General features: G+C 46.3%; 3 protein-coding genes across 4 annotated transcripts; 2 read left to right on the top strand and 1 right to left on the bottom strand.

Moving 5' to 3' along the window:
• The first annotated feature begins 4,274 nt into the window (after positions 1–4,274).
• JPT1 (Jupiter microtubule associated homolog 1) lies at positions 4,275–14,793 on the top strand. The gene is made up of 5 exons (XM_014878256.2): positions 4,275–4,469; positions 7,050–7,192; positions 7,809–7,906; positions 9,750–9,777; positions 13,838–14,793. The coding sequence occupies exons 1-5, from the start codon at positions 4,414–4,416 to the stop codon at positions 13,984–13,986; spliced, it is 474 nt and encodes a 157-aa protein (XP_014733742.1). The 5' UTR covers positions 4,275–4,413; the 3' UTR covers positions 13,987–14,793.
• A 137-nt stretch (positions 14,794–14,930) lies between these two features.
• On the top strand, positions 14,931–22,249 carry NT5C (5', 3'-nucleotidase, cytosolic). The gene is made up of 5 exons (XM_014878281.2): positions 14,931–15,886; positions 20,687–20,787; positions 20,872–20,932; positions 21,664–21,778; positions 21,861–22,249. Exons 1-5 carry the CDS (start codon positions 15,635–15,637, stop codon positions 22,001–22,003), a joined length of 672 nt encoding a protein of 223 aa, XP_014733767.2. The 5' UTR covers positions 14,931–15,634; the 3' UTR covers positions 22,004–22,249.
• A 268-nt stretch (positions 22,250–22,517) lies between these two features.
• Positions 22,518–24,874, bottom strand: ARMC7 (armadillo repeat containing 7). Of its 2 annotated transcripts, XM_014878280.2 has the most exons (3): positions 24,602–24,874; positions 24,383–24,526; positions 22,518–23,537 (listed from the first exon to the last, which is right to left on the bottom strand). In XM_014878280.2, the coding sequence occupies exons 1-3, from the start codon at positions 24,666–24,668 to the stop codon at positions 23,200–23,202; spliced, it is 549 nt and encodes a 182-aa protein (XP_014733766.1). In that variant the 5' UTR covers positions 24,669–24,874; the 3' UTR covers positions 22,518–23,199. The 2 variants fall into 2 exon arrangements, with proteins under 2 accessions (XP_014733766.1, XP_014733765.1); XM_014878279.2 differs by having other exon boundaries at positions 24,383–24,858.
• Positions 24,875–26,984: the final 2,110 nt, after the last annotated feature.

The raw sequence follows: 26,984 nt of genomic DNA, 5'->3' as shown, positions 1-26,984 counted from the left end.
GGACATGACCAGTTATTTAAAAATAGGTAACCAAAGTTGTGTCAGGTACCTTAAGTAAGGCATTTTCATTCATGGGCAGGGGAGATAATGTCAGATTGAAGTCACAGCCAGTTTGAGTGGTTGACACCTGAAAATCAATGCTTTTGTTTATCTGCACAGTGGGGATCACACCCACCCAGGGGGCTCCTGTGGGGGTCAGGGTAACTGGCCTGAGGTGCTGATTCAGAAGGGTTCAGGAGTGCAAGGCTGCTCTAACATGGAGTCTTCCAAGCTGCCAGGACTGTAAGGAAATACTCCAAATGGTAATATGAGAGAGATTCTTGTACTGGCATGTGGAGGTGTTCTTAACAGAAGAAAAATCCCTGAAGTAACACTAAGGTAATTGCTGCTTCAAGATAACTGTAATATCAGAACAGAGACAGCATCTCTGCAAGGGTTAAGGTCAAGATGAGATGGTTTTCCAAGAGGAATTTTCCTTTCTACTATGTTCATTTCATTATTTCTGAGTCAGTGTAACGTAAGTGCTGTCATTTGCCTGGTGATGCTGGTTCTATTGTGTCTCTTACTGCAACATTAATGAAAAGGCATAATGTGACTGGCTCAAAGAGAGGAGACTTCCTAGGCTTCAGCCAGCTGGAAATAACTGAATTTCTAAGGAATAGCAATTTGTTTTCAAGACTAAAGATTAAAAGATACTTCCTTGGTCATCATATAAACAATAAATCCAAGTATTTTTCTTAGAATTTTAGGTAGTGGCCTCTTCTCAGTACATGTGTATCAGCTGCTGTGATGGACTCTTGTATTAATCTAAAAGCATTTAAGTAACTTGGATTATTATTAATTATATTACCAGCGTAATTAATGTATTAATTATGGTTGAGGTTTGCTCATTCTGCCTGTAATGAGTTTCCAGGCAATGTGTTCTGATAGGGAATAATCAATCCTTTCGTTTATCTGGGTTTTTAGTACTTAATGGCAGAAGGAATTGGTGGTACAGCCCTTCTCCTGGGTGATTAGGATATAGGAGTGTGAGGATAAATGGAAGATGGAATTTTGATCTCTGTCAGTTTTTGATTGACTTCAAGATGCTTAATTGCAGGGGTTTCCTGGTTTCTTCCCTTGCAGCATGGTATTGTGATCTTACTGTAACATGCAGGTGCTGGGAGCCCTACCCAGTGCTCATGGAATGGTTGAAGTCCCTTTAAGGAAGGATTTTCCCTTATCCCGGAAGGATTTCAGATGAAGTGGGAGGAGTGAGGTGGGGTGGGTGGTGCTGTGAAAGGACTGGCTGGGTGTCAGCAGAGATCCCAGAAGGGAAGGTCAGCAGGTGCTGGAGAAGGACAGGGGATGTGTGTGAGTCAGTGAGGAGCTGCAGTGGGATGGGGACTGTAGGAAGAGCTGTAGGTTTAAACGATCCCCATATCAGATTGACTTTGGAGTACTGGGGCAAGGCTAAGTTTGTGGAAGCCCAGCTAGCAAATAGAGTTTCTCCTTTGGAAAGGAATACTCTTCAGGGAAACATGGATGCAAAGGATACCCTTTGTGGTGAATTTTCTGCTGGTTTTGGTGGATTAGATCTCCCCCTTCCAGCATCCAGTCCATGGATCCCATCAAAGCACATCTGATGCCCTGCAAGGGCTCTTGAAGGATCACTTGAATAAGAAAACTTCACTGTTTTAAGACAACTGAAACAAAAGAAAATTGGAACACTTTGGAGTCCACGACCAGGCTTGGTAGTGTTGGATGCTCAGACAAGAACAGCAGCATGAGTTGGTCACTCTGCTTTTTGTGTTATTCAGAGCTACCTCAGCAGCTCTGAGAGGAGTCTGGGCACTGTGGTACAATTCCCCTTCCCAAACAATGACAGGGGAAAAAAAAATGTCGGGAACTTTTCCTGAAGATGTAGAGAGATACCAGAGCAACTTTATCAGCTCTTGCAAACAACAGCATCAGCTCTGTGGGACAAACCATGGGATCTGTAGGATAGCACGTTGCACTGAACCTCCATGCATTGTTTCAGATGCAAAAATCTGACAGTGGCAAATCCAGCTGTGGCAAGGATTGTTTATTAGCTGGCACTTTATCTTCAGCTGTGAATGAAATGGGGCAAGAGAAGACTGAGTCAAACCCTCTTTTTCTGTGCCTTGTGCTTGGAATAAAGAAGGAATGCTCTCTGTGACAGCCATAAGTAGCAGAGACTGGCATGAAGAAACCCTTGTTCACAGAAGGATGGCCAAGCTGAGGCTTTTCTCAAACCAATGGTATCTCTCCTTGCCTAACCCTTGCATTTCCTGGGGTCTTGTTCAGACTTCCACATGCATTGTGCATTCCTTGCTGGTGGAATTCCAACAACAGGTGGAATTGTTTGGTGCCTGAGTCTTCCAGACAGCTGCTGAGAATTGTTCTGGTCAAATGTCATCATCCTGAGATGGACTGTAAGCCCAGTTTCTGTAGCCATCTTCATAAACCCCTTCATCTTGTAATGGATGAATAATCAGAAAAGCAGCTTTTATTTAAGAGCCACCCTGCAGCCAGGCCTGTGAGAGATCAGTGAGGCCCCTTGGAAACACTTAAGGTTTAGAATTCTAAAGCTCCGTGTGAAAAGTGGCTTTGTCATAGGGAACGAGTTTTTCTTCATCTTGACTCTAAGAAGTGGCTCTCTGTGTGTCTCAGGGATACAAATTAAAGAGTAAAATCCTGTGGGTTTGAATAAGAAGTATTTAGATGACAAAATACTTCTGCAAGTTCCCGAGAGAGCAGATGTTTACTTGTGTGCAGGTAGGTATCATTTGACTTCCTAATGCCCAAGCCTAAGGGATAATAGAATTAAAAACACTATGTCATGTTACTTACAATTTCCCTTTAATCTACCTCTAAAAAAATGTGGTGCAACAGAGAATTCCCTGGGGATCTAAATAGTGGTTGGAGCTTTTAAAAAAAACCCAAATTTTTAAAATGGATCGTAGGTTAGAAAAAATAAAACACTGGTCCTGTTTGTGTGTATTTAACAATTCTCTTTCATGATCTGTCTTAAGATTAAGGCTGGTGTTTAATTCAGATGCTGGACAAGTCATGTTGTGCATAGAGGGATGTAATACAATTCTTGTGTTCTCCAGACCAAAAAGAAATACTTTTCTCTAGAAAATGTTTTGGCGGTATTAACTGCTGTCATTAGTGGAAAGGGACGGGTGGCTGGAAAAGATGGGTTTTCTTTCTCCCTCCTTTATGCAAGTGCTAATTGAAATAATATTGCTGATGCATAGGCTTTGGAGTAAAAATTGTGATCAGGGAAGCATCTGTATCTGTGGAAGTTGCAGGGAGCTCCCAGTCGCCAAATCAAAGGTGGATGTGACAGATGGGTCAGCAGCCGACGTGTGGTGATTTTAACTCTTGTCCTGAGTTTTGTGCTGGTGCTGGAGGGAGATGCACAACCCAAAATGTGGAGCCTCGTGCTTTTGACAGCCAGGTGAGCAGCATTGCTGGGCCTTGTACTCCAGCTACACTAGCCGTGCTAAAACTCAATTTTCATGCAATAATCCAAAATAATACACTGATATTGCAAATTATTTTATTTATACCATGATTTTTGAGGTGTTGGCATTCCCCACCAGGCCTGTTGTCCTGCAGGCCCTTGGCTGTGTCTCAGCCCTCGTCGGATCCAACCTCCAAAGCCACAACAGCCTCGTGCCAACACCTCCCGCACCGCGATGGCCTCGGTGCAGTTCGTGCCTGTACCTTGGAGCTGCTCCATGGCACCTCTGAGGCACCTGCAGGGCTTGCACGGGCCAGACACGGCAATGAGTGTGAGGGAGCCGGGCCTTGCGCGGCCAAGGGGATGCCAGGGGTGGGTTTGGTGGCGCGATGGCCGCTTTGGTGATGTATCCTGGGCGGTGTTGGGGGACAGGAGCCATGCGGGAGTCACCGACCTGGCCACGGGGCACCAGAACACCCCTCACGGCCCGGCCCCTCCCGCAGCCCTCAGCGGGGCAGCGCCGCGGGGACTTTTGTGTGGCCTCAGGTGCGGCTGAACCAATCATAGCTCGTCGATGGTGATCGACAGCCCTCCCGCCAATCACCAACAACGGGGGCCACTGCCACAGCCAATCACCGCAGAGCAGACGTAGTGCTTCACCAATGGGCTCTTAGCGGAGAGGCAAGGCGCCTCCGAATAGACAGAGAGGCGGGCAAAGGGGAGAGTGGCAGGGCGCTGTCCACTAGGAGCTCGCGACTGCATTTGAACCGTCCAATGAGGAGGCCGCAGGTGGGAAGGGCTTGCGGTGTGTATAAAAGGCGCAGCGGTGCGGGCGGCGGCCGTAGTTGTCACCGGTAGCGGCAGGGGTGGTCGTCAGGAGCTGCTTTCTTCCCCGGGACCGTCACTGTACAGAGCCCTTCCCTTGGTGCGGCTCTTCCGCCATGACCACCACGGCCACGTTCTCGGGCATGGACCCCAATGGCAGGAACAGCTCCAGGTCTGTGGGGGGTTCGAGGGCCGCTGGGACCCAGAGGGCGGTGGGTCTGGAGGTGCCGGGGAAGGCATGTCTGGAACGGCTCCGGAGCGGTGCTAGGGCGCGGTGCTGGGGCGGGGGGGCTCTGGCCGGGCCGGGGCTATGGGTTTGCGGTTCCTCCCGGCCTCTCCCGGGCGGGTTGGCCGGAGGCGGGGGCGGCCGCGCCCACCCGGATGGGCTGCGGGGGCATCCCGGGGCCGCGCCGTGCCCGGGGGAAGGAGGTGCGGGAGCTGCCGAGACCCGCCCGGGCCGCTCGATGCGGCCCCGCCGCCACCGGCGAACAAAGAAGGGAGGTGATTCCCCGCCTCGCCGCGCAGCCACGGCGCGGGGGCGGGGGGCACCGCGCCCCTCCGCCCGCCTGCCTTCCCCTCATCGCCGCGGCCCCCGCGCCCCTCGGCCCCGCGGAGCCGCCGCGGGCTGGGTGGGGCCGGGCGGGCTCCATTGTCTGCGCTGCCCGGCCCCCCCTGCCCGCCCCGCGCCGCTCCGCTCTGCCCGGGGGGGGCCCGTTCGCTCCGCGAGCTGCCGGTGCTCGGGGCCGGCGTCGCCCCTTCCCTGCGGCCCGGACCCCGCTCCCGAGGGCGACCCGGGGCTAGGAGGGGCGGGAGGGAAAGCGGAGCCTGTCTGGAAACAAAGAAAACTTGGCAGGTTGGTCTGGAGGAGATGCACAGCGCTAGGTCGGGCATCCGCGGTCTCGGGAGTCACAGATGGAGAGGATCGTGTCGTTTTCCACGCTCTCGTGGCTTTTTTCTGTAAGGTTTTGGCCCGACAAGACGGTTGCTTCCTGTTCCCTTTCAGCTTTTTGGGGTGTGTTTAAAAGCGGAAAAAAAAAAATCTTTACAAACCTTGTTTCCTAACCTTTTACCAGAGCTCTTTCTGGAGCTGTGGGTGGATTCTCGGTGGATATCACTGGGTATCAGGTGGAATTTTAACAGCATTTCATTGCTTGAAGTGTTAAACGTGCTTTCATAAAGCAGGTTACAGCATTTCCGAGGCTGTGAGAGGCTTCTAATAAAATCTGTCAGCCTTTACCTGAGGTTGGTAAAAGGGATTACTCTTTTTTAACAGTTGGAGTGATGGATACTTTTCCCCCCTTCAGTTGCCTCTTCTGTTAATGTCATTAAGTCTGTCAATGGAAACTGTTGTGCCTTTAAGACAGTACTGGTTTTTTACTGCTCTGGTAGAAAGAGGGGATCTAAGGTTTGGGAACAAGCCCTGCTTTGAACAGACTGTTCTTCAGATTAGTAACTGCAACAGCTATAACTACAAAAATAAACCTTCTGCATGTTTCCTCAGAGAAAAAAGATAAGGAGTGATTCAAGACCGTTACACGACATCTCAGTGCAGAAAGGAGACAAAACAAGTCAATAAAACACTCTCTCCAGTCTGCTGGGATCCTCCCATTAGCAGCTGAGTATTAGTAATTCTTAGAAAAATAAATTTGTTAGGAAAAGTATTTTTCTGGTTATATAACAGTAAATATCCACGTCACACACCTTTAGGAATTTCCCTTGCCGTTGAGGTGTTTGAGCTCTGTAGGCTGGAGAAGCTTTTTTTTGTGTTGGAATGTAACAGGCACAAATTCTCCCAAGATGTGAACTGCACAATTGGATATGCTTTGTGTTGAATTCCCAGGTTTGGAGCATTACTGTTTCATGTTCTACCTTTTGATTTATTAAATTATTTGTTAAGAGGAAGTGTGCACCATCCTTAGTCTGTCTTGATGTTCATTTTGGAGCACTGGAAATCTTGAAAGCCCAAGAAGCCCCAGGTTCTGTACATCTGTCTGGGAGTTTTGAAAGTTCTCACACACAGTTTTGTTCTCCTGGCTTTTGTCTGGCTTCTCCAGCTAACCCAAGATCTTCTGCTTATGAAAGTAAGATCGGGAGGAGTTTATGTTTCAATATTTATTTTGCTGCAGCTGTTCATTTTGGTTGGGTTCTGCAGGTTGGAAAGCAGACTGCAATCAAGCTCTTGAAGTACTGAGCAGGCTTCTTTTGTGTCTAAGAGCAGATTGTTAGATTTAGGTTACATATCTGGAGCTTTGTGCACGTGTCTCTCCTAATAATAGTCAACTCCAAGCTGTTTAATTTCATCTTTTACTTCTAGACCAGCAGCATGCTGCAGACATGAGGGTTTTTTCCTGAGGAAACAAATCTAAATAAAAGCTGCAGCCCCTAGCCATCAGTGGTGCAACCAGTCCTTTGGTTCAAACTTCAGTCTTTGCTGTGCAGCCAGTTTGAAGATTAATATTAACCTTCCCAGGGTGCTCTTTAAAAAGCTGGAATTTGACGTGCCCACATAGTTATTTTTATTTTTTTATTTGGCTCAGACTGGTGGGAACAGCCCTTGGTGTGATACTGGATGGAACAAGGGCACAAGTAGGGCGTGAGAGCATTTTATTTTTGTAAGTGCTACTGAAGAGCAGTGGAGATCCAGTGCCAGGATGGAATTCTGGCAGGAGCCTACCTGGATAGTTGGAGTGATGTGCTGGGAGTGCAGCTGGGGGCTGGCACAGGGTGTAAAACAAAGCTGCTCTCTCCACAGAGTGCTGCGTCCTCCCGGCGGCGGCTCCAACTTCTCCCTGGGCTTTGACGAACCCGCGGAGCAACCTGTGAGGAGGAACAAAATGGCATCCAGCATCTTTGGAACTCCTGAGGAGAACCCACCTTCCTGGGCTAAAGCATCAGGTAAGGCTGCAGGGCTTTGTTTCCACATCTGCTGACCAACATTGATTCATTTTGTGGCTCAGCCTGATGTTTCTGGTGGCTGGTGTGGAAACCAGAGTTCCCTACCGAGGTGGTATTTTGGGGTTATAAATTATGTATGCTTGCAGAGAATTGTTTGTTTCTCATTAATTTCTCCTAGAAAGATTTATTTTATGCAAGTGATGGGCGTATTGCAAGCAGAGAATTATATTTTGAGTGCAATTTCTCCAAGTTAAGTCACACAAGTGGACTTGTATTACTGTTTGGAGTAGCAGTGATTGGTCTTGATTATTCAGAGGAAGTTTAGCCTCGTGTTCTCACGCTGGGTTTAAGCTTCCCTTTCTGCAGGGCTCTGTCAGTATGGGTGGCCTTGGGACCCCAAACTCAGTCTGCTTAAATGACACCCTCACTGCATGGGGTGCTGCTGTAAGACAAGAATTTGTGAGTTATTATATAAAGCACCAGGACTTTTTAGAATGGTAAAGCTCTAATTCCACAGAAAAACCTCTCTCAAAGTACCCAAACCTGTGACTATTTATGATCTGCTTTTACATTAAGTTTATCTTGCAACCTGATTAGAATCAATCTCTATTTATAGGGGCTAAGCCGGGTGAAACCAGAGACAGCTGTGAATCCTCTGGACCACAAAGAACAAACTCAACTGAGGCAAACTGTGGAGACTTTGTAGATCCCAAGGTCAGTACTTGACTACAAAGAACCTGATAATGGGCAATTCACACTCTGTGTGGGATTGATTTATCACGGATGTTCACACAGTTGGAAGCATTGTAGGATTTGAATCCTTTCTCTCAAATTTGTTTTTTCCTGAAGGTTCCCCTTTTCATCTGATACTCTTCCAGTATGCTGAGGAAGGAAGAGCTGGATTTTTCACAAGGACCACTTGGTAGAGCTCTTAACCCATCTCATTGCTGAGACAGTAATGAAGTGATGTGAAATCTAATTTCAGCTCTGTGTGTGATTGTGGGTTTAAACGTCTCACAAATAACAGCTACTGCAGCAGACTCTGCGTGAGTCTGACAAAGAACTTGGTTTCACATCCCAACAAATTCTTACCTCAGTAGTATCAATGCTTGTTTTGTTTTAATAATGCCATTGGATGTGTTATTTTCTATGTAAACTCTTTACTTAGTAGCAATATGGAGCATGGTTTGTAGCGTTAATGGTGTTAAGTAAAATTTGCTAGATGTGTAATTACATTTAATGGGAAAAACAGGGTTCTTTTGAAACAGTAAATTCAGTAAAAAAACAGTAAGTAAAATGAACTTAGATCCCTAGGAATGTAGGGTACCCTGTATTTGCTTGAACAAAGTGGAAAAAAGAAATCTTGTTTAAAACTCTCCAGCCTTAGGTTTTCTGGAAAGAACTGGGTAGGTAAATAATTATCTCAAACTTTGTAGCAGACACCTTTTATCTTAGGTTTTATTTTGGTAATTGGTGTAAAGCACCACAACCCATTTTTGTTATTAATTGTAGCTTTAATTCACAGAAACTGTTCTTTGTTACAAAAAAGTCTTGTTTCAATTTAGCAAATATAAACGAGTTTATTTTCTGTGGTATATTTTCAGCTATATATTTAACTGTTTAGTCTAATTCTTTCTACTAAATTGCTTTGAATACTGTGGTTCTCAGCTTTGCAAACAGATTCTTCCCATGTGAAATACTTTACTTTTATGCAGTAATTCAGCTGCAAACAGCCTGAGACTTAAGATGATACATTGTGTCAGTTCTATGCTTTTTTTTAATCTCAATTTCTGCAGTTTCACTGTGTAATTAGCAGTGTTAAATCTATTAAAGTTGATAAACCTGATGCCATTGAGGAGCCTTGGCTGCTGCTATGAGACACCCCCTCTTTGTGCCAAGCTGCAGCCTGAGAACAGATTCAGCATGTAAAGAATGTTTAACTGTTTATGTAGGGAAGGAAACTTTGTCAGGAAAAAAAAAAGCTGATCTATGTTTTGCAAATGAAGTTAAATACCCTGGGCACAACAAATGGTCTTGGCCTTGCCAACAGATAAATGCCAAGAGTTGCTCAGTAGCAAGCAGAGGACACTCAACTCTTGGTTGTTGCTGTCAGTGTAATTTTTTTGCCCTTCCTGCTGAACAGTGGGAGTATTCTGGATCCTGTCAGTGTTGCTTGATATGGGATGCTCTGTACAATAGTGTTCTTACCCACCTCTGTCCTTCACTGTGGGAATAACAAATGTGCCATGTGTCATCAGGATTACTTCAATATCTGTTTCAACTTTTAGAAGTATGTTAGGCAGATAAAGAATTGGTTAAATTGTGAGTCAGTCTGTAAGAAATGGTGCTTACAAAGCCATGATTTCAATCTGCAGAATTATGAGTGCAGAACCCACTGTGCCACTCTGGGTTCTGTCCCTTAGAGCCTTTGCTCTGAAAGTGCCTCCCTGAGCCTGTGGTGCCACACAGAGCAGTGTGCCCAGTCACCATGGTCACACTGTGGAGGGAAAATGCTTTGTGAAACATGAAATGTAACATGTTCCTCTCTCTTTTCTAGGGAGGAGATGTTGGTGGTGACATTTTTGGTGAGTAACTTCCTTGGACCCCTCTAGTAAAAGCCTGTTGCAGGTGGCTTTGCAGTAGAAGAGGATTTAGGATCTATAAATGGTCATTTATGAGGAGAGAGGCAGCTTGGGGTTGTCCCTGGAACCCATCAAATCAACAATGTGAGCAACTGCTTCAGTGGAGTGTGGGCATGGAGGGAAATGGTGGAGTGCTGTTGCTCATCAGGATAAAAAGGAGAACAGTCCTGTTGGTTTATTTTGCCAGCAGCTGTTGGTCAAGATTTGTCTAAGTACTAGAAGGTAAGGTGGAGACTCTTGCAAAGAGTTCAGTGATTGAAAGGCCATGCTGCTGTTAGAGTTATAATTAAATAGGAGAGTCAACATAATTGATTTTCGTTTTAGCAGTTTCCTTCTTTCCCATTGTCTTCTCATACAGCAAACTCCACATTCACAGAAAGAATCAAACCCAGCTAGGGCTTCTGCAAGTGTCTGCATTAACCAGCTCTTGACTTCCTGTTGCTTTTTAAATGCTGATTTTTGCCAAGGAAGTTGATCTGCATACTGCAAATCTCGTGTAAACAGACATTTCCCCTTCAATTACTTTCTCTAGCTCTGAGGCTGGAAATGTCTCCTTTGCAGGATTCACTTTAGGAATGCCTGACTTCCTGATGACAGGAATGTGTGTTGACTGCTGCTTTCCAAGTGCTGCTTTCAACACCTAGGGGTGGTGGGACATCCCTGTGGCCATTAGCACCTCCATGTCCTGAAAAGACTTTGCTGGGAGGGGGAAGAGCTTTTCGTGGACATTTCCACCACCTCTCAGTGGTATCTGTGCTCAAAATAGGTGTTGCCTCTCTAGCAGGCTGTTTCTAATTTAACTGTACAGGCTCTAGGATTTCGTTCCCATGTCTGTCTGATCTTAATTAGCACTGTAGGCATCTAGTGTTTATGCCTTGAGTAGGAGGATGTGGTTTGCTAATAGAAGAAAACTGCTCTAAGGGCTCTGCTGCTTTTCCTGGTGCTTGTTTGAACCAGCTCCCCACAGGGCAGAGGAGATCCCACAAACAGCAGGGAGGTGAGAAGGGCTGAGATGCCAGGAAGCAGAAATAGGGCTGCCTGGGATCAGGACAGCTGGCTGAAATTTGGAGTGCACAGTGGTATCCCTGACTTTTTTTAAAAGTCCACATTTTCACAGGTGTTGTATTTGTCTTTTGGTTTGTTTCTGGGAAGTGATAGTGAAGGAAGTTCTTATCAAGGGTCAGGTGAATCTATGCTAGATTTTAACCACCTCTAGGGAGGTGTTAAAAAAACAAGTGTTATGGAAACTGGAATTGTTTCCTGTTGTGGCCATGACTGAAAATTAAATTTTTGAAGGTGGCCAAGATGAAATAAAAATGGCAGGCAAAGTTTTGAATGTTAAACTTTCACTGATGGTACTTAGGAAGGAGTAGAAATTAATGCCTCCTGGAAATGGTGTCTATGGCAGATACCTGAACATCCTGATGGATTGTTAAATGAATTCCTACCATTGATTGCTTTGGGTGTTGTAGATCAGTGGAGCCCAGTCTTGCTGATCTGGCTGTCACTCCTCCTGTGGATTTTCCTGCTATGGGAGGGCAGACCTGGGCTGCTGAACATCCCAGTGGCACATCTGTGACTTTGTACTGGCCTTGTAGGGCTATCTCTGGGGTTTGGAAAGGAACAATGAACACAGTTCCAAAAGCTGTCTGCTGACAGGTTCACGGCACAACCTGATTCCTAATAGGTTTCTGTTATTAAAAAATGTTTTTTCTTTTGAATGTGGAAATTATTTTCTGCGTGTAACTGATCATAAAACCCCAAGTATAGGGTAAAAAAACCATTTCTTTAGCAACATGGCTCTTGTTTCCTCTTTGGGAGCTGAAGTTCCTTTCTGGGCATCAGAGTTCCCAGTGGCTTGCAGTGCACTCGGCAGGGAGCTGTTTCAGGGATTAGACCCTTTGTGAGAAGGGAAGGACTTTAATGTTTTATCTGATCCTGTTGGTTTTACCACTTCACTCATCAGGTTGGCAAACTTAACCTTGATTACGTGGGAAGTGCTAGGTGTATCAGCTACACAAGGAGCTACAGAACCTTCCCCCAAAGCCTCCTGTGCTGGTAATTCTTGTTTCTTTTGTGATTCAGGGCCAGTATGAGCTGAATGAATGTGAGCAGCTAAGGAGAATTAGACAGTGCCCGATTGAGTGTACATGCATGACCCACAGGAAGGTGGAGCCTGGATCCTGCACAGAGCTGGGACTGTCCCCAGGAAGGGACATTCAGCACTTGCTGAGTCAGCAGACACTGGGACACAGCAGCTACAGGAGCTTCAGGCTTAAAATATGATGTTAACTGTTTGTTTCAGCTGTGCTGGGTTAACGAGCAGAGAATCTGTAGTGGAGATTATTCCTGATTGCATGGGGACTGTGCTCAGATGCTGGAGTTCTTTGAGGTGATTATAAGCATGGATATAGGGGGAGTTCAGTGGATACAAGTTGGGTTTTGGTGTTTCTGGTAACATTTTGCATTGAAAAAAAATAAACTGAGTTGACACAGGGTGTAAGGAAAGCTGCTGCTGGGGGTAGGAAGAATAGGAGGCAAAGGGTAGGACTTAGTAATTACCTTTCAGGTTGAAAAAATGAGCTATGGGAGGTGATGCTGGAAGTGGTTTTATTCAGTGCCTTTGTCTGTGACCTGGAAAAGGTAATGAACAGTGAAGTCTCCAATTTTGTTGGTGATATTACCTCTTTCAAGTAGCCAGATTGTGCTGATGGTGGGAAAATCTCACTGTGAGAAGGGCTCAGCTAAATGAGGCAGGTGGGTATAAAGGCAGGATAATCCCTGTGTAAGCAAGTGTAAAGTAATGAATCTTGGGGGGAAAAAACCCCAAAAACTAAACCATGGCAGCCTTGTGTTCAGCTCTGTGCTGTGGTGCTCCCAGGATCTGCCTCAAGTCCTTCCCCTTGAAATTCTTTGAGGTGTTTGGAGGTGCCAGCAAAATACTGAATGTCATCAGGGAGAGGATGGAAAATTACAAAATTACATCCTTTTTTTCTGTAAACAGTGGCAATACCCTCATATCTTGAATTGTGTACAGTCCTTGACACATGAAGAGCAGGGGGTTGTAGTGGGGGTGAAGGGGTGCAGTGGCTGCTCTGTGAGGGGAGGTTGGAATAGTTGTACCTGTTCAGTTTGAAGGGAAGAGTGGGGGGAGGGAATTTGATCAAGATCTACTAAATCATGAGGCTTAAGCTGAATGTGCATCAGCTGTCTGAATTCTCCCAGCCCAGAATTAGTGATCATGAGAGGAAACAAGGGATCTGTTGAAAGCAGGTGAGGTTCATCTTCACCCCCAATATCAGGGGCTGCTTGGTGCTGATTTGGGCCTTTGTTTCAGAACTGATCGTGCTACTCTGTAAAAATGTGTGATGCTGATGTACTTGCTGTACTCAGCTGTCAACCATGCAGATAGATCAGTTGTTTGCTCCAGTATCTAAAGTGCTTCCTGTGGAGAATTCCTTCTGTGCCCTGTCTTCACTTGTGGTTGCTCAGAAGGATTTAAAATAAACTATCACGTGCTCTCCAGGGAGTGTACAATCAGAGCCTCCCCATGCATGGCTGTTCCTGGTGTGTCCTGTGTGAAGCCTCAGAAGTGTGTCAGATCCTTTTCCCTCCAGTTAGGAAATTGGGGATGCAGTTTGAGCTCTTGCTAGTGCTGCTGTGGTTCCCAGCACTTGCTCAGACCTGAGTGACAACACTGACTGATTATATGGAGATTTGAGCCTTAAGCTGCTTGTCATTAAAAAAATGAATTGCTGGTGTCCCTTAATAGCAGCTGGGTGAAGGTGGCTCTTGTTGAAGGCCTGAGACTGAGCTGTAAGGCCTTAGATTTCATCTGAGAAACACTTCTGAGAGCTGAGTCTGCCCTGCCAGTGGGTGACAGCATTGGGGTGTGTCTGCACCCCTGGACAAAACTGACGGGAGCTGAGCTTCCATCTGAGCCAGCCAAACATCTGGCTCTCATCATCCACATCAAACACTTTAAAAGCTTCTTTTCTTCTAGAAAACACTGAGGCTGATGTAGAAGCTGCCCCAGGTCAGAGTGAAGAAAAGTCCCTGCCTGCTGCACCTGTTCCTAGCCCAGTAGCACCAGCACCTGCACCCTCCAGGAGAAATCCACCCGGTGGCAAGTCCAGCCTAGTGCTCGGTTAAACCTTTCCCTTCCTGACTGTTTTGAACTCGTGTCTGTTTTCTTTCCCCCATGCTTGTGATCTGCACAACTTGAGCCTGACTGTACATCTCAAATTTTGTTCATTAAAAAGAAGCACTTTATGTACTCCATCTTTTTTTGAAATTAAAGGTTTTTTTCCACTTCTGTCCTGTGTTTCCCCAGATCTACTGGAAGTGACATGAGTGTTTTCTAGTGATAGACTTGAGGGAAAGCTTTATGAAGTATTGTAATGTAATTCAAAGGAGAGTAGCTTGGTTCTAAGTGTGCTTAGAGGGTTTTTGTACTGAGATTTTTTTTAGAACCCCTTAGCTTTACAAGGGTCTAGAATCCTGGTTAACCAGGCCAGCAAACAATCAGCAAGAGCAGTCCCTTCCTTTATATGTGGGATTTAGGGATCTAAAAGGCTTCATTGACTGCATGTGGTAAATGCCTTGAGCCCTGGTGTGCCATATAAATCATTAAGTGGTTAATGTACACCATGCTGCCTTTAAAAACAAATCTTGATACTGGACTACTATGACACAGGGTCTGTGCCAAATAGAGGGCTGATGACCAGAGCCACCCCTGGCCTAGTGCTGGGAAGGGGCTGATTCAGATGTTATTCAGCAGAGGTGGAGTGGATCATATAAATGAGAATTACAGGGCATTTTTTTTTACAACTGACTCAATGCTGTGCATGATCATGCTGGTGCTTGACCATGAGGTGAAAATCTCATCCTTTAAAGTGTGTGTTGTAATTTCACAAAGCTGGATTGTTGCTTAAAAGTAAATAATATAGAAATTTTGAAGCAGTGTTTCCTGTGTGGGTTTTATTTCACGGGTTTGGTTTTACTTTGTTCTCAGTTGTCTAGTTTGTCTCAGCCAAACTTCCCTGCTCTAACAGAGGAGAGTTCTTACACCTGGCTTGAGGTCACCATCATGTGCCATCTTCCCCTGAAGAGAGAATCTGACTTATCTCTTCATTTTTGTCTTCTGAATCAGAGAACTCTGGATTACAGCATGATATATATCATCTGTTTTATCTAAAATAATGCTTTTTCTCAAGAAAACTGAGAAAAAAATATTTTTCTCATTAAAAAGAAAAAAAAAAAAAAAGGAGGACCCTAAAAAGGGAGGGGGTGGAATTGAGACCAAACCATGAAGTTCTCTGCTGTCCTGGAAGGGCTCTGCTACCCAATAACCACAGAGGATCTGTATGGAGCTGCTGTGTCTGCCGGTGCCTTTTCCACCCTTCTCCTGGAAGAACCGGTGCCTGAAGGCGCCCTGCTGGAGCAGCCCTGGGGTGCTGAACCCATGGGACTGGATTTGCTCTGAGGTTGTTCCTCCTTTCCTCCAACCGGGACGGGTTCCCTGGAGCTGATGTGCACCGTGCATAGACAGCATGGCGAATAACCCATAAATTAATATTTCCTTTGCAAGCCCCACGCCCGGGGGAACCTGTTCATGCTCCTCGATGGCTGCTGAGGCTCCGCTGTGATTCCTTCTCCTCGGGGCGGGAACCCGGCAGCCTCATCCCGGCCACTGCGGGTCCCCAGGGGTGGCGAGGGGCGGCTTTTGTGGCTTGTGCTCTATTCCTGGGCGAGCCCAGCCCTGTTCCCCTGCGCTCCGCCCTTCCCTTCATGCATATTCATGTCATTCATGAATATTCATCAGCGTGTGCCGAGCCGGGAGCGCTGCGAGCCGGGCTTTGGGATCGGGATGGGCAGCGCGGCCGCGCCGCTGCGGGTGCTGCTGGACATGGACGGGGTCCTGGCTGACTTCGAGGGCGCCGTGCTGCGGGAATTCCGTGCCCGATTCCCGCTGGAGCCGCGCGTGGAGCTGGCGGAGCGCCGGGGGTTCTCGGTGCGGGAGCAGTACCGCAGCCTGCGGGAGGAGCTGGCGGTGAGTGCGGTACTCTGGGAAACCTCTGCCTGCCCGCCGGCTCTGCAAAGATCGGTGCTTTTAAAAAAAAAATTATATTACCTGCAGGGTTTTTTGTCCATGTATAGCTAGATGGGATTCGGTTAAGAAATACTCACTTAAACGTGAGCATAAATAAGTGACTTATAAATGACTTATTTACTCACTTAAACATGAATATTAAGTAACTTAAATAAGTCGTGTTTGTTGTATGCTTGTTTATAATACCTCAATTCGTGCCTACTCACTGTATTTACAGGTTACAGTTCCAGGAACTTCTGACCATCAATAATCATCGATCAGAGCTCTGGCAGTTTGAAAATGCTGACTGGATTCATACTCCTATCAGCCAGTGTCAGGAGCCTGTACTTGTCTATAGGACAGAAGGGAAATTAAATTGTCATTTCTTAGCAGTAAAAAACCCCTATGCCCAGTACATGATCTTAAAATGAGCAATAAACTTCTCAGGGAAAGTGTTCAGCACTGCCAAGATCAGCATCTGTTCTATTTCCTTACAGAGTCCTCGGCTGCCCTGTGGTGACCAGAAGGATGGGTGAAGTCTGGATTCACAGTATTTGTCATTTTGCCTTGCAAACCTCTCTATTACTCACTCGGCTATCAGCAAACATGACAAATGGCAGCAGTTTGCATGGAAGTTCCACCAGCTTTCTCCTGGTGTTCCTGATCTATTACCTGCTGTTCACTCGGTTTGTCAGGGCACGCAGAGGGAATATGGATAGAGGATTTCATTCTGTACAAAGCCAGATAGAATACAGATATTTCTTGTCCTGCTGCGGAGCTGTGTGAGCACGTGCAGAGTGCTCGGGGAGCTTTGAGTAAGTTGTTATTCTGCTGTAAAGCAAGAACAAGAACATGAGTAGGTAAAGAAGAAGATGATTCAGGGAATGGTTTGATGGCAGAATTCCCACACACATCCCTCTGTAAAGGGCTAGTTATCCTCTTGGAAGAAGTCACTGATTATCAGTGACAAATTAAGACTGCATGAAACACAAAATTGGAAATACTGTGAATCCAGACTTCACCCTTCTGGTCACCACAGGACAGTCGAGGGCTCTGTAAGGAAATGGAACAGATGCTGATCTGGCAGTGCTGAACACTTTGCCTGAGAAGTTTATTGCTCATTTTAAGACCCTTTACTGGGCTGGGGTTTTTTTACTGCTAAGAAATGACAATTTATATTCATTTCACTCCTGTTCTAAAGTGAGGTAAAGGCTCCTGCATCAGACTAAGGGGTAGGAGTGCTGGATCCAGTCAGCATTTCCACAGGCTCCAAACTGCCAGAGTTCTGATCAATGACTATTGATGGTCAAAAGCACCTGGAAGCAGTAAACCTGTAAATATAGTCAGTAGACATAAATTTGGCTGTTACATTGCATAACAAACACGATTTTTTGTTTAAATGAGTATTCCTTAAACAAATCCCGTGGGCAAAAAAAAAATGTTGCAGGTAATTCAAGGGGTCATGACTTTTTATTTTTTTCTCTTTTGGAAAGTTTACAATCTGATCTATGAGAAAATTGTCCTTTGTTCTATTTCTGGAATCTTCATTCCCCAATTTGGTTGATGCTCATCCTGTTCCTCCCCAGACCTTAGGTGTGGCAATGGAATAACCAGATAAGTGGTTTGGATCTCACATGTACCGGCAGTGGCAGAAAGCTCTTATCTTGCTGTTCTAACCCGACTTCCTAAGGAAATTAGCTTTATGGAGCTGTGCTGTGTGTCTGTCTCCTTCAGTAATCTCTGGAGCTTTGGGCTGGTTTAGGTATGTTTGGCAGAACAATAAAGTTATAGTTTTAGAGTTGAGGCTCCTTTGGCCTTTATGTAAATACCATACATTAGTTTAAAAACAGAGCCCTTGTTCTGCTATGGCTCTCTAGAGTGTGGGACAGGAGAATCCCTGTGGAAAGTCTCTCCTTGGCTCCAGCTGCAGGGAAAGCTTTGGCAGGAACCAGCAGCCAACACAGGAGAGTTTGTGGGGCCATGTGTCAGTGCTGAAAGGAGGGGATCAGCTGGAGACCAGAGGGTCACTGGACACCAGGATCTTTGTGCCAGGTGTCTGCTGGGTCTGTCCATGAACTTCCAGGGTGTGGGATATTCTTGTGACAGGGCCTGGGAAGTGCTGTGCTGGTGATTTATGCATTACCACTTCCTGAATGGTGTTCATGCTTTACTTGGTGCTGAGCAGCTGCCCCTTGAAACTTGAGCCATTGCTTCATTTTTGTTCCTGTTTTGATTGCAAGTTGATCATTAATTTCACAATGTAAATCCATTTTATTTAGAAGGACTTCTAATCCTTTTATTTTGTTGAAGATTTTTCCACTACACTTGCCTACCTGCCTTCCTGTGTGCGTGGCCATTTTGTTGATGGGGATTTAGCCTCATGTTTCCTGGCCCCAAGCAGTTTCAAGAAAAGGATTCAACATCCCCACCAGTGGTAAAAAATTCTAGAATTATTTTTAAGTCCTGCAAATGGGAAAGCATAGGGACAGATCTTGTCTCTCCAGTTTTGTATCCAAATTGTTATCTTACTAATGGAAGTTAAAAGGAAATGTTCAGCATTGGTGACATGAAAATGAGGAAAGAAAATAGTTTTACTTTCTTTTTCTAGTCATTTTTTTATGAGAGGAAGTGGCTTTTGGTTCTAAGAGTCATCAAATCAAATTCCTTTCTCCAACAAAGCCAGACTTTTTTGTGACGTGTGGAAACTTGCCAGTTTCTGGTATCTTGCTGTAGGATAAAAGAGCTTTCAGACATGAGTCCCAGGTTTGTAATTCAATCTCCTTGGGAAGAGCTCCAGGGAATTGTTGCTGAGATCAGGGAGGCTTTGCATGGCAACAGAGATGTGGGCAGATCTGATTGCTATGTCTGAACCCAGACAGGCTCCTTAACTTCTCCTGATCTGCATGTGCAATCAGGCATGCTTCCAACTTTCTGCCTGTTGATTTATGAGTATTTGTAGGTGGTGATAACTGGGTGAGCTTCAGGATCTGTAAGTCTGATTTAATGCTGACTCTTCCTCACAATTGCTTAATTGAAATGAGTTTTTGTTGATGTTCCACTGATGGTACAGAGCAAGGAGATCTTCAGCTGGACTCTGGAGAGCTGGACTCTTCTAAGCAAAGGCTGCAGCCTGCCTGTGAAGAATACTAAACAAGAATTGATTTTTCCAAACTTTTTCCAAATGTTCAGTGGCATGGGAATGTATGGCTTTAATACTTGTGGAAAAATGCTGCTTTGACACCTCTGAAGTTCACTATGTGACCCCAAGGAAGTTAAGATTTGTGTGTCTCAGGGTAAAGAGATATTGGAAGCTTAATCTCTCTGTCTGAAGGTGAAACTTAGGCCTGGAAGGGGCCTCAGCCCTTGGTGCTGCTGTGGGTCCTTTGCCATGATGGGATGTGGGATAAGGAAGGGGAAAACCCATCAGCTGTGCCCTGCTGTGAAATACTCATTTAACACAGGCCACTGAATAGTCACCAGCGAGCAATTCTTAAAATTAACTAACCAGAGCTGGATTCAAACCAGTAAATTTCCTAATAATAAAAGGTGTGAAAATGTCTTACAATAAATTAAAAAGAAAAAGGACTGGAAGGACAGTCCTACCTGGAAATTGCCCTGGAAATACTGCTCTTCCTTTCAGAAATTAAAGATGCCACTGTACTGTATCATATTAAATACCTTTTTGTCCCATTTTTGGCTACATTAGCCTGGAATAAGGTTGCTCCTCCAGTAATCTTGTTTCTTTCCTATTTACACTCGCTTAAAAATGATTCTACCTTTAGAGATAACTTCCTCAACCACTTGTTTATCATTAATTTCCTCTCTGGTTCATGTGGCATCCCACCTGTCTATATGGAAGGTGGATTTACACCAAGAGCAGGTGCAGACACAAAAGGGATAAAGCCCTTAATTGCAGAGCTCAGCTCAGAGCTGAGCCAGGTGAGAGGAGCTGTGTCCCACAGCACCCTCAAACCCAGCCCAGATGGGGTTCATGGGGTCCACAGGTCACCTCACAGAGCCAAAATTTCTTGGGGAAGCACAGGGATCACCCCTGAGCTTCCTGCTGCAATCTCAGACTCTTTGGAGCAGACTTTGCCCCAGCCTGTTACCTCAGGGGAACAGCTCCATCCAGGCTGGAGCCGAGGCCACCTGCTCCTTCAACAGTGTTTTAAGTGGGTGATTGAAAATCAAAAAGCAGCAAAGACATGGAGCTTTCCCAGTGCTCTCATCCTCATCCTTCCCTCTTGCTGAAGGGATTCCCCGAGGTGTGGCTGTGCTGGGCTGGCCACTGTCACTGTCACCACTGTGCCCTGTGTGCTCTGAAGGACAAGGGGCTCATGGGCAGTGCTGTGTCTGCCCACCCATGCCCAGCGAATTCTGAGCCCTCAGCTAATCTCGGCCAAATGTGACAGAGGAGGAGAAGCCTCCCAAGTTGTTATTTTGGTTTTCACTAGAGTCAGCTGAAAGGATCCTGCTGGGAAGGGGTGGGGTGGGAGCTCTGCCTCCCTCAGCCCCCCGAGACTCCAGTGGGTCAGGGCTGGTTTGGGAGCAAAGCCAGCCCAGGGGCAGCTCTGCCTCCTCATGAGCCACCACAAAGTGACTTCTCCTTCTTGTGTGCCCAAGCTGGACCTTTCCCAGAGCCCAGAGGTGAGAAATGTTATAACTGACTCCTGTGGGGAAGCAGCAGGCTGGTCCACAGGAGTGACTGGAGAGTGCTGTGACAGAGCACAGCCACTGCTCATCGTCCTCTGTCTCCTGCAGGCCAAGGTAGCCAGTGTCTATGAGTCACCTGGCTTCTTCCTCGACTTGGATCCAATTCCAGGAGCCCTGGAAGCTGTGCAGGAGATGTTCCACATGCAGGAGTAAGGACACTTTGCACCCTGCAGCCCTTTTCCAGCACCTTACACACTTTTCCCTGACTGCTAACAAAGGCTGCTTCTTTTCAGCACTGAAGTTTTCATTTGCACGAGCCCTCTGCGGAAATATGAGCACTGCATCGTGGAAAAGGTAGGAGAGAATTGTTTTTATTTGGTTTAATGCTGCTTTTTCAAGGCCTTGCTGTTTCATACTACCCAAGTTGGAGCTACTCCTTTCTAAAGACAGCAGCTGCTCCAGCTGATAGGTTTCCCTCAATCCCTATCTGAGGGATACCTTCCCACACAGAGAAGTAACTCAGGATGGGGAATCTCCAAGTGACACATGGTGCCAGAATTACTGAGGACCACATGAGCCCTGGGCTCTTGGAACTGGGACCAGCTGTGTCAGCAGGTGACAGCAAAGGAACCGTTGTAGTGCAGCCCACAGGGATGGGGATTCCCAGGGGATTCCACTCTGGAGAGCCACCAACCAAAAAAAACCTACTTCAGTCTAAATCTGGAGCCTTAGATCTCCCAAAAGAGGTCAGTGTTGAGGAGGCTGTAATGTTGGAATAAATCCTTTTTGCCTATGGCATGGGCAAAATGCAAGGGGGACTTTGGTCACTGGAATGACTCAGATGGGTACAGCCATGTGCTCTGGGCAAGCAGCCAGTGCTTCTCATAAACTCAACAGTTGGGCACAGTCAGAGCAGTGCTGAGTGAAGCTTTCATCAGCATCCTGGGCCACAGCCAGTCTACGTGTGGGGATTCCTAGACACAGGTGAAGGTTTATGGGGGAAGAAATTGCTCTTAGGGCTGGTCTGACATGAGTGATGTGCAAACTGAGAGCACAGCAGGATTCTCTATTCCTTGTCTCTGCAGTATAAGTGGGTTGAGAAACACTTGGGACCCGAGTTTGTGGAGCGGATTATTCTGACCCGAGACAAGACCGTGGTGGCTGCTGACCTGCTCTTTGATGACAAGGACACCATCCAAGGTTTGAACAGCATTTCCATGGCTGGCTGCTGGCTGGGGAACCACCCCCCAGCTGGCTGCAGCTTTTCCCCCCTTTCCCATAGGTGCAGAACCAAACCCGAGCTGGGAGCACATCCTGTTCACCTGCTGCCACAACAGGCACGTCCAGCTGCCGGCGCCGCGCCGCTGCCTGCACTCCTGGGCTGACGACTGGAAGGCCATCCTGGAAAGCAAGCGCAGGCAGTAGTGCAGGAAAGGAATGCTGCACTCTTCCCACTGCCAGGGCAGAGCACATCCCCTGCCTTGCCCACGAGGCACTGTCACTGTGGGCATCAGCCATAGGAAGAAATGAGCTGCTCCTGTCAGACACAGTGCTCTGGGGTTTCTGGAAGATTGCTCTACACTCAATCTCTGTAGCACTTTGGATGTTTGCTGTTGGAGAAGAGAAACTATAAACAGCTGTGATTGGGTTTTTGTCTGTGGTTTAACCTCACTCCTGTTTGGTTTGTGCTGTCTGGGGATAGAGGGGAGAAAAAAAGAGGAAGAAGGCTCTCAAATGTGAGTAGACCCAGTGTGGGTGTCTGTCAGGAAGCACTGGGCCCAACAGTAAAACCTTTTAAATTTTGGGCTTTCTCTTGCCTCATGGCTGATAATGAAAAGAGACTAGGCTGGCTTCAATTTCTTGGCCCATGTGCTTGAGTAACAGTGGGCAAAGGCTGCAAGTGCTGGAGAAAAATATTCATGAGCTCATACAGAACTGATTACACAGCATTTAAGTTAATGTTTTATTAACAGAAGCTTTTACAAGACAGCTGTTCTCATGAGCCAGACTGCCCTGAGCCCCTTTTTTTTTTTCTTCACCTTTCTCACCATTTGTAATGAAAGACAAACCTACTAGTTCTTCATTTATAGGGCAGCTACAGCCTGCCCTATGCAGTGATTGCCTAACTGGCTGCCTCTGCTGTTAGAGGACGGCGTAACTAGTGCCACAGAGATGGAGAGATTATGAACTGCCAGGGCAGGGAAACTCCTTTTTCTGCAGGAGGAAGAGATTTCTGTGATATTTCAGTGACTTGACACTTAGCATCACTTGTCATGGATACTGAAGGGGAGAGGTGCAGCACAACTAGCCAGAAACTGGAGTGGATGTAATTCTACCCAATAACCCAAGCAGAACACCCCTCATTGCTGGAAAGGGCTATTTGTGCAAGCTGGGTGCTGAGCTGCACTTGGCAAAGTACTTTCCAGTGTGCAGCCATGACCTGCTTTATTTTAAATATTTGCAGGCTTAGCTATTGGCCCAGCTGCCATGTTAGTGCTGTTCCATCCTGTTTATTAACTAAACACCAGCACTGGTGGGACCAACTCCCCTCTTTAACGCTGTTGTTGCCCTGCTGAGCAGAAAGCGAGAACAGCAGGAGGTTCCCCCCTCCACAGCCCTGCTCAGTCCTTGGGCAGAGGAATCCCCACTGCCGTGTGCCTGCTGAGGTTCCTGGCCTCCTCCACCTGGGGAGGAGTGCAGTAATCCTGCAGGAAGATGGATGCCAGGTTGCTGAGGCGCCTGTTGGCCGAGAGCGAGAAGCGGAGCATGCACTCCACCACGGGCAGCGCCGTGGTCTGCGCGCGCGACCGCGGCGTCGTCAGGAACATCAGCGTGGTCACGGCCGACACCACGGTCTCCTCGTTGGAGCTCGACAGGCAGTTGATGATGGGCTCCACCCCGTTGGCTTCCAGGATGTACTCTTTGTTCGTTTTATCCAAGCACAGGTTGCAAAGGCCACCTGGAAAGGCAAGAGGAAAGTGTCTGAGGTGATGCAAATTCACTGCTTTTAACATCCAGATCTTCTGTATGGATGGAAAATTCTTAATGGTTCCCTAGGCCATGTCTTTTTTATTCTTTCCAGCACACTCCTCCTCCTGCAAGTCATTAGAGGGCACTGTTACTGCTGTACATAACTGCTTCCAAAGAATGATTCCAGGAATGCTCACTCATCCCTAATGGAAGGCACAAGCCAGCAGTTTATTGCAGGTCCTACAGAAAGCCAGAGAATGGAGGTAACAGAGTTAGTAGCCAAGAAGCACAGAATGTTTGAAATTTGAAACTTTGAGATGCAGCAACAAACCTTAAAAATCAAAGCCGTTTAGTATCATCTCACAGAACCACTCACAGCATCTGGCCCTTTAGCTTATGTTCAGACCATGAAAAATCATAGTAAGGCAGCTCCTCGAAAGATTTATTAAAAAACGTCAAGTAAATATTGTAGAAGACCAGTTGCCAATAGCAGAATGGTTACAGGGATATGTACAATGTACCTGGCAAAATCTATGTATTAATGACTGCTTCTCTACAGGATAAATTTCACTAAAAAGTTAATCAGCGTTTAGGAAAGAAAAAAACCAAAATCCCTTCCAGATAGTGTCTTCGTTAAGCTCTGTAAGGACATGGAGGGTCGTGCCTGCCTGTGCCTTCTCTCCCATTCTGCACTAAAGGAGGCTTTATCAGCACAGTGTGTTTGTTTGTTTTTGCAGCCCTGCGTGAATTTGGGGCGAATTACCGAGCAAAGCGAGCGCGGGGCCCGGTGTCCCCTGCCCGGGTGACAGCTGAGCGTGCTCGGGCAGCCCTTACCCATGGCAAACTCCACCAGGCTCTCGTTGTCCTCGGTGAGCATGTCGAGGAACAGGTCCAGCACCTGCAGCTGCCGGAGATACTCGTAGTTGCTGGGATCGTAGGCGAAGTTGGCCAGGTTCGCCAGCACCTGCTCCTTGGCCTCTGCAAGGGAAAAGGGCCGGGTGTGTGAGGAAACGCTCGACACGGAGAGGCCGAGCGAGCAGCGCCGTTTGTTACCTGTGCTGTCCGTCACCTGGAACTCGGTGACAAGCGCCTGCAGATACTCCAGCCGACCCAGTTCCATCGCGGGACACCGCACCGGGCTGCCCGTTCCCCCGGGCAGCGTCGGCTCAGGGACCGGGTGTAGCGAGGAACGGGGAGGAAGCGGCCACCTCTCCGCGGCAGAACAAGGCCGCGCGCCGCCATTTTGTGGGCGGGTGAGGGCGGCACCGTCTCCCCTCAGGCGGGGCGGGAGCGGCCGCCATTTTGTGGGCGGGAGGCGGGCCCGCTCCTCTGAGGAGGAGAGGTGGTGGCTGCTCCTCGCCTCCCTCTGTCTAACTATATTATATATAATTATATATTTTTAAATACAAATATATAGTATATATAAAAATAAATGAGCCTGTGCCGAGGTGTTTGGCTGTCTCATTATATGGCAAAGCCTTGCTGTTTAAACGCTTTATTCTGCAAAGCAGCTGACCTTTCCCCACTGATTACTTAAAGAATTTTCCACCTCTGTATATGTTCTGCTGTTCCATCCCAATACCGTTGTTCTTGTGGTAGCTGCTCCTGCATCAGTTCCAGTTTAAATAACGGGATTGCAATTCATGAAGCTGAGGGAGAATAGGTAAAAACAGGGCACAATATGTGCACAGCGAGGTAAATTATCTGGGAAAAAAAATGAAACAAAGCCAGGGAGTGAATTAAAAGATCAGCAGGTGGTTTCACCTTGGTTGTACAATGGTTTGGGCACAGAGCAGAGCAATTCCCTTGTCTCGAACTAAGCTCAGTGAAACCACTGCAATTTTACGTGCTGTAAGAGGGTTCAATTATGGTTCATGTCCTGTAAATATACAAGGTAAAGGTTAATAAAGATCATAAACTGTAGGAGTGGACTCTGCAGAAATCTGTACTGCTTTTATTGAAGCAATTACATGCTTGGCTGTTCTTCTGTGGATAAGGCAAGGAACAGGCCGTGAGAACATGTTGTCTTTTGTATTATCTCAAATACAATTGATTTTCATATCAAGCAAATTAGTCATGGACTGATCCACATGGCACCAGTGACAAGAGTGGTGGGCTTATAACCCCCACAGCTGAGGGCATTAAAATATCTGCCCATGACTACATTAAATGGAAGGATGAGCAAAGCTTCACTGAATGCATTAATGCTAAATATTTTAACATTGTAATGGTATGGGAAGATACAGAACATGAAAGGGAAGATACATATTTCTACCTGGTATAAAAGTTCAATCCAGGTTAAGTGCTGGCAACTTCAGCTCTTAGCATGATTGTCAACTGAATATTTATGTAAATGTCTAAATATGTACATGTATTTTTATCTGCATATCTGAGTGTATCTATCTGAAAATGATCAGCAAAGGTGCTACAAACTATGTCTATATTAGAATGTTTTGCTACTGTAGTAGAAAGAAATCTCATATGTGCCTGTGTAAGTGGTAAGTGTTGGTAAACTTTAAAGCCTCATCTGTCATTAAATAGAAGGTGAATGAGTAATGTGGGAAAGCAGGAGCAGAGAAAGCAAACATGGAGCTAGTCCATACAAACAGAGCCCTACTGAGATTGACTAATAAGAGGGGGGGAAATTGTGTTTTAAAAGGAAAAGTACAATTACTTCTGTTTATAAGAACTGCATTTACCCTCCCAATATTGGCTGTATAGTTTAATGGTCTGAGTGCTCCAAGCATTTGCTGTTTGCCAGAGCAGTTCCCAGAGCAGGGGTTGGTCTAGCCAGGGTAGTCACAGCTCCAGGGACTATTCTGGTGACTTCCATAGCCAGAAGCCAGAATTCAGGAAATTTTAATTTCTAGTAGTGGTTTCTTTTCTTGTAGCTACTAGCCATGTCTGGAAATAGCAAGCCAAGCTTGTAAATTAAGTGCTTTTGCACTTCAGAGATGTCTTATTGTGTAACATTGCTGTAACCTTTATTTGGGGTTTATTGCTACTAAATATAAATAAATAATAATATTAAGCTTTCCCAAGCATTACCATGGCAGAGAATCTTAGGCTTTTAAGGATCATGGTCTTGCAATATTTCAGTGTGATTTTCCCAGTGAATGTTTAATTTCAATGAGGAAAGTTCCTTCTTGCCAAAATGCTTCTCTTGCAGTGCTCAGAATATCTTCAGTGATAAAAGGGAGCATGGGAGCGGCAAGAGGGGGACATGGGGAGCAAGGAACATTTGATTCTGATCAGTTTCTGTGGCTCTGCTGTTTTTCAGAGATTTGTAACCTGGCTGAGTTATTAGTGTTTGTCCCAAATTAAAGCCAAGATTATTTTACTATCTGCACACGTTAAAGAAACTGCTTCAGTGGAGCTGTGGTTGCCTTGTGTAAAGGGCTGACCTTAAACTAATGAGGGGAGCTTTTATTGCTTT

This window comes from Sturnus vulgaris, chromosome 20 (assembly GCF_052056855.1).
Source record: "Sturnus vulgaris isolate bStuVul1 chromosome 20, bStuVul1.hap1, whole genome shotgun sequence".
Classification (NCBI taxonomy): Eukaryota; Metazoa; Chordata; class Aves; order Passeriformes; family Sturnidae; genus Sturnus; species Sturnus vulgaris.
The sequence above is the reverse complement of the archived record's forward strand: the minus strand, read 5'-3'. Positions and strand labels throughout refer to the sequence as shown.

What these genes read in the sequence shown, in the direction of transcription:
- NT5C (XM_014878281.2), top strand. Translation starts at nt 15,635, where the DNA reads ATGTCATTCATGAATATTCATCAGCGTGTGCCGAGCCGGGAGCGCTGC. An exon ending in GCCTGCGGGAGGAGCTGGCG is followed by an intron (nt 15,887 to 20,686) that starts GTGAGTGCGGTA and finishes TGTCTCCTGCAG; the next exon opens with GCCAAGGTAGCCAGTGTCTA. An exon ending in TGACAAGGACACCATCCAAG is followed by an intron (nt 21,779 to 21,860) that starts GTTTGAACAGCA and finishes CCTTTCCCATAG; the next exon opens with GTGCAGAACCAAACCCGAGC.
- ARMC7 (XM_014878279.2), bottom strand. Translation starts at nt 24,668, where the DNA reads ATGGAACTGGGTCGGCTGGAGTATCTGCAGGCGCTTGTCACCGAGTTC. An exon ending in CCTGGTGGAGTTTGCCATGG is followed by an intron (nt 23,538 to 24,382) that starts GTAAGGGCTGCC and finishes TTGCCTTTCCAG; the next exon opens with GTGGCCTTTGCAACCTGTGC.
- JPT1 (XM_014878256.2), top strand. Translation starts at nt 4,414, where the DNA reads ATGACCACCACGGCCACGTTCTCGGGCATGGACCCCAATGGCAGGAAC. An exon ending in AATGGCAGGAACAGCTCCAG is followed by an intron (nt 4,470 to 7,049) that starts GTCTGTGGGGGG and finishes CTCTCTCCACAG; the next exon opens with AGTGCTGCGTCCTCCCGGCG. An exon ending in TGTTGGTGGTGACATTTTTG is followed by an intron (nt 9,778 to 13,837) that starts GTGAGTAACTTC and finishes CTTTTCTTCTAG; the next exon opens with AAAACACTGAGGCTGATGTA.